Here is a 13,515-nt window from a genome sequence, read left to right on the forward strand (position 1 = left end):
AATCACTATAATACAACTGTAAATCAATTTCTACAACTTTAATAATAGGTTTCTTAAATTATGAGCTATTTTATTCGTTCAGGTACATACACGCAGCGTATAATTCTTTCCACATGAATTGTCACAAAACATCCAATTAAATGAATAAACATTAATTTATTAAATTGAAATGGTTAATTCAGTATGATTATATCGTAAATGAGGTATAAAATATATGACTTCCGACAATTAACCTACACGAACGTTTTCTCACCCCAAAAAAGCTAACATTAACTGCCGATCATTTCCTTAGCAGGCAGTAGCTCACATACGAGACTTTTAATATCGACTCAACTTGACACTAAATTCTACATAGTCGACCAACTGAGTCTCTTTGCTTTCACCTATCCTTGGCTGTTTGTGAGTGTGCAAGTGAGAGGTCCGACATGCGGTTTCCCTTTCTCACCCAGTGTTATACGTCACTGCACATTTCTCCCGGTGCGAGGCAGCGCTTACGAGTTTACAACAAATCAGTGTCGTTGTTACTACGGTGTCGTCTGCGTTTTTAGATCCGTTCAGTGTGAACGTGAAATTAATATTTTTGCTAAAACGTGGACGGAGGTGTTGTTTTGGAATAATATATCGAAGTGCTTTTACTTGATTGATTGTTTTGAAGCTTAGAACAAGAAGGTAAGATATTTATTTTTTTATTTTTGTTTAATATATTTTAGTATTTTGTGTAAAAAAATGCAATATTGTTTAGAACAATTAGCGGACATAAAAATATTTTCAATTATCAATCATGTTTTTATTTCTTTAACAAAATTATAAATAGAAACTTATTATTTTCTTTAAGAAAATATTACAACCATAGCAATATATCTGTTGCAATAATTGCACGTTTATAATTAATGCAAATAATCGCGTTCATGCTCGTTACGTGCAGTTTTAATGCGCAGTGAAAAAGACTTCAACGCGCGCGTACCAGCAATCTTTATGTATTGTTACAAAGAAAAATGTTTTCCCGCCACATATTAATTGAACTATATGTTAGACTTAGTTATTTATTGTTGATTATATTATAAACAATGGATTGTTTGCGATACAGCTGCTTATTACCATTATCAATATGGATATTGATAATGGTAATAAGCAGCTGTATCGCATTTCTCACTCTTATGATCGTATTAATATTGGTTCGATTAATATTGGACCATAATATTGCAATGTATTAACTATGAAAAACCACTATGCCGTCAGGGTTTCTTAGTGATGTGCACTAAGAAACCCTGACGGCATAGTGTTTCTCTTCACTTCACCGTGTAAGTTAAGTTCGTGTAATACGGGCAGGTGATTGACATATATTTTTGTTTGCAGGCAGGGAGCTAGCCTTCAGGATGAAGCTCTCCCTGGTTTTCGAGTTGCTTCTGATATTCATACTCTTAGCATTCGCTGCTTCGAAGAGTGTCAGTAAGTATTCACATCTTTTAACAACTAGAAATATACAAAGTTGATATACTTGTTTCACTATTTCTTAAGGAGTGTAAGTCTTATAAACAATACTCATCATCGTAACAGGTAGAATTCTGACATAATTCTAAATAATATAATTGGGCGTATATAACGAGTATTTATTATAGAAACTATGTTGTTGGATTGAGTGACAAGAGATCAGATATTGTAAATAACCAAATATTTACATAGCCGGTAGTATAAGTATACAACATTGACAGGTGTAAAACAATTGACATGAAAATTAATAGGTGTCCTTTGATAAAAAGTGTGAAAGTTATTCGATTCGATCGTTGTCCAGTTTTTTTAGTAAATGGCTTTCATAAAAGTCGTGTAGCGTGTTGAGCATTTACATTTTTTGCTGCACAAATTGTATTATTGATCGATTTATAACGTTCGCAGGTGTATCAGTGTCATTTTGTTTGCCTTTATCATAATATTTTAAGTTTTCAATGTTTTGTGGAATTTTAATGTTCAAATTATATTTTTTTTTAATAATGTATCTTTTGTAGTTGTTACTAGTTATAGAAACCAAAAATGCTGTAGAGATATTTATATTAATGTAGTTTACTGTAGAGGAAATGTACCTATGTATTTACGCAAATTATTGTTTATGTTTACTCTAACTCTGCCTCTTCAAAGAAAACACGTTTAATTTTGTGTGCTAAAAATGAATATTATTATACCTTTTAGAAAAAAACAACAACAAGAAATTAATCCAAAACCGCAACGATAACAATGAAGTCGATAAGGTGGAAGAAAATAGCATCAACAAGTACTGCAAATGCGTAGAGACATACTGCAACTGCTGCAGGGACTTCAAACTGCCTGTCGTCGAACTAAATGGACCTGGTAAATATTACAAGAAATATGTTTATCTCACGTGAATTTTGTTTTTTTTATTACCTTCGTAGGGAGTGCGTATTTCTACTTGCTGATTTCATGGGTGTAAGCATGAAGAAATTCATTAACCTGTCCAGTTGGCGAAACTTTCTTGAATGAATTATATATTTTAGTATATTATGTCGTGTACAAACAAGGCAAACTAATCTGAAAACTAAAGTACAAATAATATATTTCAAACAATATATCTTTTAACTCCAACATTTACAGGAGAATGTTTAAATACTGTAATTTTGTACAATTAAGTTAGTTAAACTTGTCTGGAAGTAAGATATACCCAACCTTAGTCTAGAGATAATGACTACCAAGCTTCTAAAGTGAAACGAAAGCTAGCAGTAAGGGGAAAATTTGCGCATGAATCACCGACTCGACGATTCTAAGATACTCTTACAAAATAAGGATCCGCATAAGGTTATGAAACCCATAAGTAGAACAAGTGTCGACTAATAATAAAGTAGGAATTTCTCAATGAGACATGTGTTTTAAGCAAGTGGATTTTAAAACATGCAATTTTACTTCCAGGATGTGCTTCGTTGATGTATCTCAATGGAGACAAAATGTCTGTATCGTTGAGTTTTGGAAAGAAGGTCATTACAAACCGGACTCTTTCAAGTAAGTTTTATTTTGTTATTCATATTTTCACTTTCGATTCGAAATCGAAATATATCTTTAATTTGATCCAGATATTGAACTTTCTGTATAATTTTTCAACAGGCCGCAAACCTAGTCCAGTCTGCATGCCGTTACCAGGTGGACTATCAAAGTTCTGCGGACGCGTTTACAATATTGCAAGAGCCGGTGAAGAGTTCAGAGCTTGCCTTGGCTTAGAACTTCAATCAAAGAGATCAGTGGAAGCTGCTGTAAGGGTCTCCTGCTTTAAGTTCGGCCCACGTGGCGTGACCTCAGAGCCAGCAGACCCATTGCCATTGGTACCACAAGATGAGAAGAATGATGATGACGACGACGATGATTATGATGATGACGATGATGATGACTTCGGTCTTGGCGCTGATGATGATGACGATGATGACGATGATGATGGTGAGAAACTTTATACCTATCGAAAAATGTTCATATAACTTTTGACTGATATCTATGGCAAAGAGCAACTCAAACATTCCAATTTGTATATTTCAGGCACACTAGACGCTGTAAACGACGTAGACAGCACTGATTACACAGGTTTCAGTCTTCTTGGTGAAGATATATTGGGAGACCTGTTTGGCTCATCAGGCGGAAAAAAATCAAAGAAACCCATTAAGAAACAAGCGCCTGCTCCTACAACGACGACTTCGACAACAAGACGGCCTAGACCGACTCGTCGACCTCGACCCTCAAGAAAACCCAGTACAAGAACAACTACACCACGTACGACACGTACTACTACAGTTAAATCTAAACCAGCTGGAACAAGACGACCAACTCGTAGACCATCTAGGAGGCCTACGAGAAAACCAACTACTGAAAGTACATCAACATCCATACTTACAACAACAACATTCAAGCCTGCATCAAGTATAGTTACTGCTTCAGCCGAAACGACAGAACACATGCAGATTATGGACACTATCCCAGAACATTCATATGTTCCAGTCTCAGTATCGATCATGGCTGAAAAACCGACATCAGCTTTACCAACCACTACTCCTAAAGGCGTTACAGATTTCAGAGATCCTGGCCTAGAGATGTCGTTAGCTCACATTACGGGGCAGTTATCTGAAATGCACGTAACTCCAATGATTTCCGATGTAAACAAAAAATCAACTGTGTATGATAATGATGAAGAACAAACTGATTATGAAAAAGTTCAAACCATTACTACGGAAACGCCGTCGACCAAAAAATTCTCTTATGAAAAATATGTTCAAATAATGGACGAAATTTCTCCTACTGCAAGTCCGTCAGAGACGCCTAAAGAAGATGGCCGTGGTCACGAATATGACCCTGAAGCGTTCATGTCTGACGCTATATTTAATGTGCCCAAGAAACATAAAAACAAACAATTCAACTTAGATGATTTGGATGTCCTTGATTTGAGCAAAATTGGAGAGAGTTTGGGTGATGAGTTAGGAATATTTGGAAAAAATAGAAAAAACAGAGACAACCAAGACACTAAAGTTCAAGGTGAAAAAGAACATAACGACGATTACGATGATCTCGTCGATGCTATAGGACATACGTTAATGATGAGAAAATCTGACAAAGACAAGCAAAACAAAAAGGACAGAAGAAGACAGAACAAAATGATGCGCGGCGAATGGTCAAGTCAACCTTTGGCATCATAGTCAGAGTAGTTCTAAGTAGCTTTACGGACTATTTATTATGTACTTAATTTATTGACTATTATTTATTGTTGATGTTGTAAATAGTAAACATTTTGTATGAGATTATTTATTTGCATGAGTGATTAGTAAAGAATTTTTTATATTTTTTTTGTTTTTATTTAGTATTAAAATGCATTTGTTTATTAATTAACAAACTCAATACGTCCTTAATGGAACAGACAAGTGAAATAACAATTTTAAATAAGGCTAGGAAAAGTTGATACACAAATGAGTATTATCTGCGTATTGCTTATCTTTGTATATACAAATACAAGCAAATCTACATAGCCGTAGGTTAGGTTTTTAACACAAAAAAGTCGAATGACGAATGAACCAAGTTCCTATTCACGTACCCTATTCAAAGAGTAACGCGAAAATAAGTGTACGTACTACGAAATATTCTGTATAACTAACAAGTAATAATTTTAGCAAGTATATTATTATTCGCATTATCAATAGAAATTACAGAAAACGTGGGCAACAATAAGGCAGTTTAAGGTATGATATTGTAAGACAACTATTTGAAAATGCAATTGTCTCGCCCTTAAAACAAACCATACTGTTTGCGTTCTAATGTGAAATTAAATTACTATTAATAGTTCGATTTAAGATTGCCAAGAATGTATCTACGGAGTGTTTCATATTGCATATACTATTACTAATTATATTAAAGAACATTTAAATATAACGCATATTACATAGTACGTTGTACCTCAGTCAATTAATCAAAATAATTTACTTTTACAAGGCTTTTTTTTTAAATGGGACGGAAATTGCATTATTTTTTCCTTAAAAAATTGCCGCCTGATAAAATGGTACAGTATTGAAGCAAGTTTGCGAATTGCCGTAACCGGATTACAGAACGAAATGTATATTTATATTGATGTTTATTTTTAAACTGTTAAGTTATTGCGTAATTAAATGATAAATATAAATCATTACTCCGATTCGTTATGTACATAATTTTCACTTCATGACAATATTATATGTATTTTAAGCTAGGTCTTGCTCGTGACTTCGTGCGCGTAGATTAGGTATAGGTACCTATGAATCACCTACCCGAATAGATCCGATGTCCTTTCACAGGTCCCAAACTATCTTCGTACTAAATTACATCATTAGTGGTTTAGGTGTGAAAGAAAGACAAAAATAGTGACTTTGCATTTATAATAGAGGCAGGAATTAATATAATAATACAAATTAAAAACTGGAGCAAAGAGAAATGCAGTCAAAAAATAAGTTGATTAAAAAATTACGTTCGTTGCCATAACCGTTAAACTAATCGATTACATTAAAATACCTGCTTCCTTTATAAGCAGACACGATTATATAACATACGTCAATATCCTTTTTCAATACACATGCGGTTCACGTATCTTGAAAGTCAGCTACATAATAAAGATATATAAGTTTCGACTTTCTCTTGTCGACATTAAAATTTAAAACTTGTTCCTATCGATGACTGTACGGCTAAATTAAACATTGGATGTTTGTGGGCGACCGTTAAATACTCTCGGTAACTTGCTGCGCCTACAATTGCTAATCAAGAGTCCGACTTTACTGATCAACTTTTAATTTACTATAGCTCAACAGATCATGGGCTCTTTGAATAAATTAATTTTGTTGTTTATGCTAACCTGTTCCTATGGATACGGTGAGTCATTTAATTAAATAGGTACGTAATAAATACAAATTGTGTTTTTTATTAAACAATAACATTTTTTTAGGGGACAAACCTTACAGAGTAATAAAATTCAAGATACCTCAATCAGTCTGGCAGCAAGCGCTACACCCTACGCCCGTACTTAAATCTTCTGTCACCGTACCGATTACGGTTCACGTTCAGAGCAATGAGGTCGAAGATGAAGTGGACAATGCAGACGAAGAGGTAAACGTGGAGACTGTCGTCAATGACACCAATGTTACAGAAGTTTTAGCAGATCCAGTGCCTGTAGTAAGTGATCCGCCACCACCTGTGGTAACACAAAAACCTCCCTTACAAGCTGAAGTCGTTACCAATGCTCCACCAGTTCCTGGCCAAGTTATAAGGTTCCCTTGTGAGTGCCGTAATGGACAATGTGGATGTTGTACAGGAGCCTTAATGGAAAGATTCAGAATGAAGGCTTGCGGCAACTTGACATTCATTCCGGAAGACTTTGTTTTCGATGTGAAATTGAACGTAAACAATAACACGGTTGTACACCGAAGAGTTTCAGGTAAGATGTATTTATTAATACCCGAAAAAGAAAGTGCTCAAGTCTTTTGAAATTAAACTTGACGCTCGGAATACGAAATAAGCTGGCTGTGAAGTGAATCTATGAATATTTTTTTAAAACAATAGCTAAGAATAAGGTACTAATAGAAAGTTATTTCAGCTAGTGACCCACCTCCGATATGCTTCAATCCTCGACGAGCACCATTTGTAAGAGTGTGTGCTGAAATATCAAACATACAGATAAGAAATAGAAACGCTCACGCCTGTTTTGATATTAATGCAGATATTGGAGGGTTTCCCGTTTTTGAAGCGCCATTCAGATGCTTTAGGTAAGAAAAATGATTTACAATAGTCAAAATAACAGTTTTTGTTATCAACTAGTAATATAACGAATTAGACCAAAACATTGCTTGATAAAAATAAAACTCTATTTTCCAGCTTCGGTTCCTCAGGATTACAGTCTGGAAAAAAACCGAGACCCGTGTCATCGTCCGGACCAAAGCCAGTTAATCTTTTTGGCAGTGGCAACAATGACGATGATGAGGGAGGTTTCCTGGAAAATGCTTTTGGTGAAGGTGGATTATTAGGAGGGGGAGGTTCCAGCGACGACGGACCATTTGACGGCATTGGAGACGCCATAGGAGATTTCTTTGACTTCGAATAATAATTCGATGTGATCAACAACTACCAGCCAGTATTTCTTTAAATATTTAAATTAATTTATAAATAGAATAAGTTTGTACAAATAACATTATTTATTTAATATACTTTTAATGCGATATGTCACAGGCGTTTTATTTTCAATTCAAAGTCAAGGTAAATTAACGTGAAAGTTGGGGATAATGATAAAGAGATCTTTCTCTGTCCCTGTTGAACCGGTTCAAACTACACTGTAGTATGTGAATTGGAGGCCGGGTCTGTCTGACGACCAACGCGCACGCAGATTCGCGCCACGAAATAGTCTAAGAAAATGTGTGCAGTGATTTGGTTGTTTACCATTTTGTGCGTGGCACACGTGCAAGGAGGTAAGATAAACAAATGATATATTATTATGACCTACTAATTATACATATTTTATGACCTTACAACATACAGTGAAGTGTTTTGATTTCAGCAACTTTAGAAGACAATGTAAATAAAACAAGTGCGGGTTTTATGAATGGAATGGAAGTTCCAGATAGTTTTTTGTTAATGATCGACGAAATACCAAAAAATGCATCAATGGCTGCACTGAATCCACCGATATTAAGGCATAAGCAGGCTAGACAAAATTCTAGCTCTTCTAGTAGCTCTTCGGATAATAGACGCTGTGTATGCCAAATGGGAGTTTGTAAATGTTGTACTGGATATGTTATGGACTTGTTGAATCAAAAGGCGTGCATGAGAGTGACGTACCATCCAGGCGATTTCGCTTTCGATGTTGCTATGTCGCTCAATAATAGAGTACTCTATGAAAATTCTCTGTCAGGTGAGTTATTATTTTTGAATCGATATGTTGCTAAGTCGTTTTTCATAACAAATATTAATTACTTTACCTTTTTTTGTTTTGTAGGAAAGAATCCACGACCCATATGTATAAGTCCGCCTAGAATAAGCAGCTTAAAAGTGTGTGCAAAATTTTATAATGTCTTCTTCCCTGGAAGGAACTTTCACTTTTGCCTGGCGATGATAGGACAGTGGCGCTCTTTAGAACTCTTCAATTTCGCTTTTGATTGCCTTCGGTATGTAGCATAAGATTTTTTACAGATATAAAATGATCAATACTTTCTAGTAATTCGGAGTTAGTGATTTCTATGTGTGATTAGGATTTCGCATGAGAAAGTAAAGATTATCCAATCTATCCATTTTTTAGATTATATTATTAACATCTTTACAGTTCGATTATGAACTAAATCGATTATGAAACTTAACGAAAAATGAACTCGATTATGAAATGAAATCCCACTTGAGACATTGGCGGCGTTTTGGAAACAACAAACAAACACAGTAGTTCCGGTTACTTTTAATAGATTTAACATTTCCTGCTTTACTTTATTTTGCAAGTTTCCTATATCTTAACTTTATGCTTATAATATTTTTGTAGCTATGGAAACTCAAGGCAATAATCCAATAAGGAACAGAATATTTTAAAAATAATTTGACCTACGCCTGGAAGCACACTAGCTAAAAATAAATTGTTTATACTATCAGAACTTATTATGACAAGCTAATAGATTAATTTATGCTTATAATATTTTTGTAGCTATGGAAACTCAAGGCAATAATCCAATAAGGAACAGAATATTTTAAAAATAATTTGACCTACGCCTGGAAGCACACTAGCTAAAAATAAATTGTTTATACTATCAGAACTTATTATGACAAGCTAATAGATTAATTATAATAGATTATTAAGCCAAGAGAATTATTTGCAGTATAGAATATGATACTTAATATTTCTCATTGATTAAATTATATTGTTCGACTGCTGAGTAGGTACCTATTCATATTTAAATTTCTATGGATATTTTTTACCAGGATGGGCGCAAACGGAATAGCTATGGTAAACCCTGGTGACAATGGAGGTCTTCCTATAGCAAGTCCTTCAGGTGGAGTAGACGCTGTCATAGATGAGGGCGAAGAAGATATCGAGGATTACGATGAAAATGTTGTCAAATCATTGTTGGATTTATTTGACCGCTAACTGTTTGACAAAAAACCGATGGGAAATAAATTATTTATTTAATCATTAATTTATTAATTAAATTAGTTTTCATATTGCACAATTTTTTGTTTTATTGCCTGGTATTACAATAAAAATTGGATCGATATGATGGAACATTTCCTTGAGACTAAACCCAAATTCCTACAATTAAAATGGTTTCAAAAAGTTACTTAAGTTTAGTCCTTGACCGTTAACAAAAAGTTGTAACTTCGAAAATAGTTGTAATTAACATCCAGGAACATAAGTAAATAGTAACGTGACGAGTGTTATGTTATAGGAGTTATTTGTTATATTATTGTTATTATTATTATAGGAGATGTTAGCGACATATCCCGACGCCAGTGTACCTATTATTAAAACTCGGCTATGAAAATAAAACTAAAATAAAGTGTACCTACAAAATGTAATTCAATTGCGAGTGTTGTAAAATATACGGGTATAAAATAATCTCGGTACTTAATTCTTATCTTAAAATACGCAACTCATTAAAATTTATAATTGTTCACAGATCGTTTTTGACGATTTTAGAGGAGTTTTTATGATTTATGAATAGCCTTTTCTTGATTTCATTTTCGTGTAGGTTTCCATAGCAAATACTCGCCGTACAAAACCAACCATCTGAGTCAAAGAGCAGACAGAGAACAATGTTCTGAGGTTATAGGTTATAATTTTATTGCTTCTCATCATTCGCACAGTATTAGGAACATAATGTAACGGTGTTCGTCTACTCATAACCATAGAAGAAGATAGCCGGCGTGAAAATATATCTGCTGTGAAAATACCTAGCCAATACCCGAACAGTGGTGGTATCGCATCGATCCGATGCGCAGGAGTTTCTCTCTAGAAAGTACCGCAAGTCAGTTGCGCTCGCGCATCGCATACCTTGCATACAAATATTCTGTTACCTTTGAAAGAATAGACATAGAGTATCGGAAACCGATCATTTGAATTTTGTCCCTAGAGCCGACAGTCGATAAGTTGAACGAACTCTTTAAAAATGAAAACGAAATCGTTTGCGCTTTTTGTTTTCTTGTGTGTTTTGTTTATGTTTGAGACAGGTGAGTTTATTTTATGATTCAGTATAACTTAATATTGCCGGCATAAGTTGTTTATAACAAAATAATGAAAAATTAAACATTGAACTGTTTTATATCGATTAAGTTAACCACTACAGTTACCTGCCTGTGCACCTGATTACAAAGGGTACGGCATATAATGTTCTGTTGGTTGTATGCGGGCAAGACTAAATCAAATATGCATCATCAAGTAGTTAGTTTCCTTAAAATATCGATAAAAATAAATCATTTTGTTCAATCTAGTGCATTATATTTTAGTTATTAAAGAAAATTATGGGAAATTCATGTTGTAGGCTATGCCGGCCGGCGTCAGAAACAAATTCCGCAAGACAATGCAATGGATGTTTCAGACTTCTCCGTCTATTATGATCTCAACACTAATGCGGTAAGTCAGCATCAAGAACTTAACTAAATATAATACATACAGTTATAATTACTAAATATTACAAATTATTGAGTAAATTGAAAATCATACGCTAATTGTTCACAATCGTTAGTGAAGAATAAAACAAGTGTCGTTTTCCTGACACATAAAATCAGTAATACTATAGTAGGGATCTTTTCAATTTGATAATCACTAATAGTGGATTCAGTTACATCAATATTTATTTTATTGATTCCTAACATAGGATAATGTATATCATACTACATCACCAGCTTTATATTTCTTCTAAATTTTCTAGACAATAAAGAAGATGATGCCGCGACCATGGTACCAGCCAGGCTGGATGTTGAGACTGCCGTTCCAGGGCGGAAGATGTTCCTGCGACACTTACAAATGTAAATGCTGTTCTGGTCTGCGTGTGCCCCAAAAAGGCTTTGACAGGCGCAGTGAGTCGTAATTTAAAATTAAATAATACTAATACAAAATTAACGGCAAATATTTCAGATAATACCCTAATAGAGATTCAACGTAAGTAAGGAAATAAAGTAACATTCTCATGACTCCCGTTTAGTGCTTAGGCAATTTAAGAAAGTGTGAGACATAAATACTTATGACGATACACTAAAATCTAAAAATTTGCCATTCCGACTTATTCATATTATGTAAAACATTACTTTCTATAGTGATGTCAGAAATTAAATTGTGGTAGAATTCACTAGGTAAATATATTTATTCACATACTTCTCATCATTTTTTGTACTTGGTAGGACAAAATATTTTGCTACTCCAGGCAAATGTTTATTATGCGGAAAGCAATAACATTAGGTATACTACTTATTGATAAAAGAAATAGGGACATTTCTATAATTATTGACATTGATTATACGAGGATGAATCAAATTATTCTATTTTACAGCCTGCGCAGAGCTGACTTATGAACCCGAAGATGCACTTTTAGCCTTGGAAGTAAAGATGGGCAACGAGACTTTGTTGACGAAAACATACGGAGGTAAACCTTTAGATAATTTGAAAGTCTTCATTGTTCAATTTATTATTTATGTTAAATACTTGGAGATCTTTTATAAAACATGTTTGCCGTCATTCTACCAAGTAAAGTGTAAAAGGCGAATATTTTTTAAAGTTTTAAGAGAGGCCCCATAACTTTAAAGCTAGCGTTAAAACTCATATATAAAAAAGGCTATTGAATAGATAAACTACCGTTAAATGTACTCAGAAACCAGGGGTTAATGAACTACTTGTACCTACTTTAAGTATTTATTAAAATGTTAATCAGTATTTTGATTTTTCCAGCGTTCAATCCGCCACCATTCTGCGTACCCATCCCGATAACAATGCCCATTCCTTTTCTCGATATGTGCATCAGACTGTTCGACATTACTGTATCTCAAGGAAAGATGCATGTCTGTATGGATTGGGACACCAGGATTGACCAAGCACCGGTGGTGGTAAGTATTTACTATAGTATGATCATTACTTACTAATTATTACGTACACCTGGCTAAGTACGGATAGTACCTAAGTAACTAAGTAATTAGAATGTAAAAATAGCTCCGTTATATCTGACTGATATTTGATACACTTTGACAGCAAAATTAATAAACTAATTGAAATTGGATTCGGTAAAAACAAGAATTTGGTAAAGTTAGTCTATACAAACGGTAAACGGGTGTTGTGGCGCGAGTTAGGGGAGGCCTTTGTCCAGCAGTGGACTGCGATAGGCTGATTGAGTCTTTAAAAATTGTTCAAAACCATTTATTTTTCAGATTTTACACTTCGAATGCATGAATATGGGCCTTGATGGAATCAGTTTATCGAAACCAGGTAGCGGAGGAAGTACGCAATCTTCAGACGCAGACAAAATATCTACGACGGAATCTTCACAAGTTAATGGCGATGTTTACGACGCCGTCACAGAAAATGAACACGGGCTTACCTCGTCTTCCATTTTTAATAATAGTATTAAATATATTTAAATAATTTATTACAAGCGTTTTTCATTTTAACAACATAAACAGTATAATTATTAGGCTCTGGGCCTGGGCCTGGGAGTGCTTTGTTACTCTAGGGTTTTCAGAAGAGCTAACACGGTAGAATAGATAGATATAATAATGTAGTAAATAGATAAATAATATTTTTTACCATCCGAATTCTAAATTTCAAACAAACGTGACTACCTAAATACCCATATAATAACAAATTACATCCCACTAAAATTAAAAATAAATAATATACACAACGAAAAGATACCTACTTACCATGCATTTAATTTATTCATTGCTTGAAATTATATTATATTACTTTTTAATTAAACTAAAAGCTGGACTAAGTTAGTTTCGTTGCCGCCATTTTTACAGTGACCTTGACCCTTGTTTTCTGTTTATTTTTCTTTAATTTGT

The 13,515-nt window shown here is 34.1% G+C and overlaps 4 protein-coding genes across 4 annotated transcripts; all 4 read left to right on the top strand.

Annotated features, from left to right (window-relative positions):
• Positions 1-487: 487 nt before the first annotated feature.
• LOC142973008 (uncharacterized) lies at positions 488-4,821 on the top strand. Its single transcript, XM_076114517.1, has 6 exons — positions 488-669; positions 1,357-1,449; positions 2,185-2,343; positions 2,917-3,006; positions 3,109-3,435; positions 3,532-4,821. Exons 2-6 carry the CDS (start codon positions 1,377-1,379, stop codon positions 4,677-4,679), a joined length of 1,797 nt encoding a protein of 598 aa, XP_075970632.1. The 5' UTR covers positions 488-669; positions 1,357-1,376; the 3' UTR covers positions 4,680-4,821.
• A 1,398-nt stretch (positions 4,822-6,219) lies between these two features.
• Positions 6,220-7,714, top strand: LOC142973015 (uncharacterized). The gene is made up of 4 exons (XM_076114529.1): positions 6,220-6,372; positions 6,446-6,934; positions 7,094-7,262; positions 7,372-7,714. The coding sequence occupies exons 1-4, from the start codon at positions 6,315-6,317 to the stop codon at positions 7,595-7,597; spliced, it is 942 nt and encodes a 313-aa protein (XP_075970644.1). The 5' UTR covers positions 6,220-6,314; the 3' UTR covers positions 7,598-7,714.
• A 42-nt stretch (positions 7,715-7,756) lies between these two features.
• On the top strand, positions 7,757-9,687 carry LOC142973023 (uncharacterized). The gene is made up of 4 exons (XM_076114542.1): positions 7,757-7,958; positions 8,048-8,401; positions 8,486-8,654; positions 9,451-9,687. Exons 1-4 carry the CDS (start codon positions 7,904-7,906, stop codon positions 9,614-9,616), a joined length of 744 nt encoding a protein of 247 aa, XP_075970657.1. The 5' UTR covers positions 7,757-7,903; the 3' UTR covers positions 9,617-9,687.
• Positions 9,688-10,232: 545 nt separating this feature from the next.
• On the top strand, positions 10,233-13,100 carry LOC142973044 (uncharacterized). The gene is made up of 6 exons (XM_076114587.1): positions 10,233-10,695; positions 11,007-11,098; positions 11,397-11,544; positions 12,015-12,107; positions 12,410-12,564; positions 12,883-13,100. Exons 1-6 carry the CDS (start codon positions 10,635-10,637, stop codon positions 13,090-13,092), a joined length of 759 nt encoding a protein of 252 aa, XP_075970702.1. The 5' UTR covers positions 10,233-10,634; the 3' UTR covers positions 13,093-13,100.
• Positions 13,101-13,515: the final 415 nt, after the last annotated feature.

This window comes from Anticarsia gemmatalis, chromosome 1 (genome assembly GCF_050436995.1).
Source record: "Anticarsia gemmatalis isolate Benzon Research Colony breed Stoneville strain chromosome 1, ilAntGemm2 primary, whole genome shotgun sequence".
Taxonomy (NCBI): domain Eukaryota; kingdom Metazoa; phylum Arthropoda; class Insecta; order Lepidoptera; family Erebidae; genus Anticarsia; species Anticarsia gemmatalis.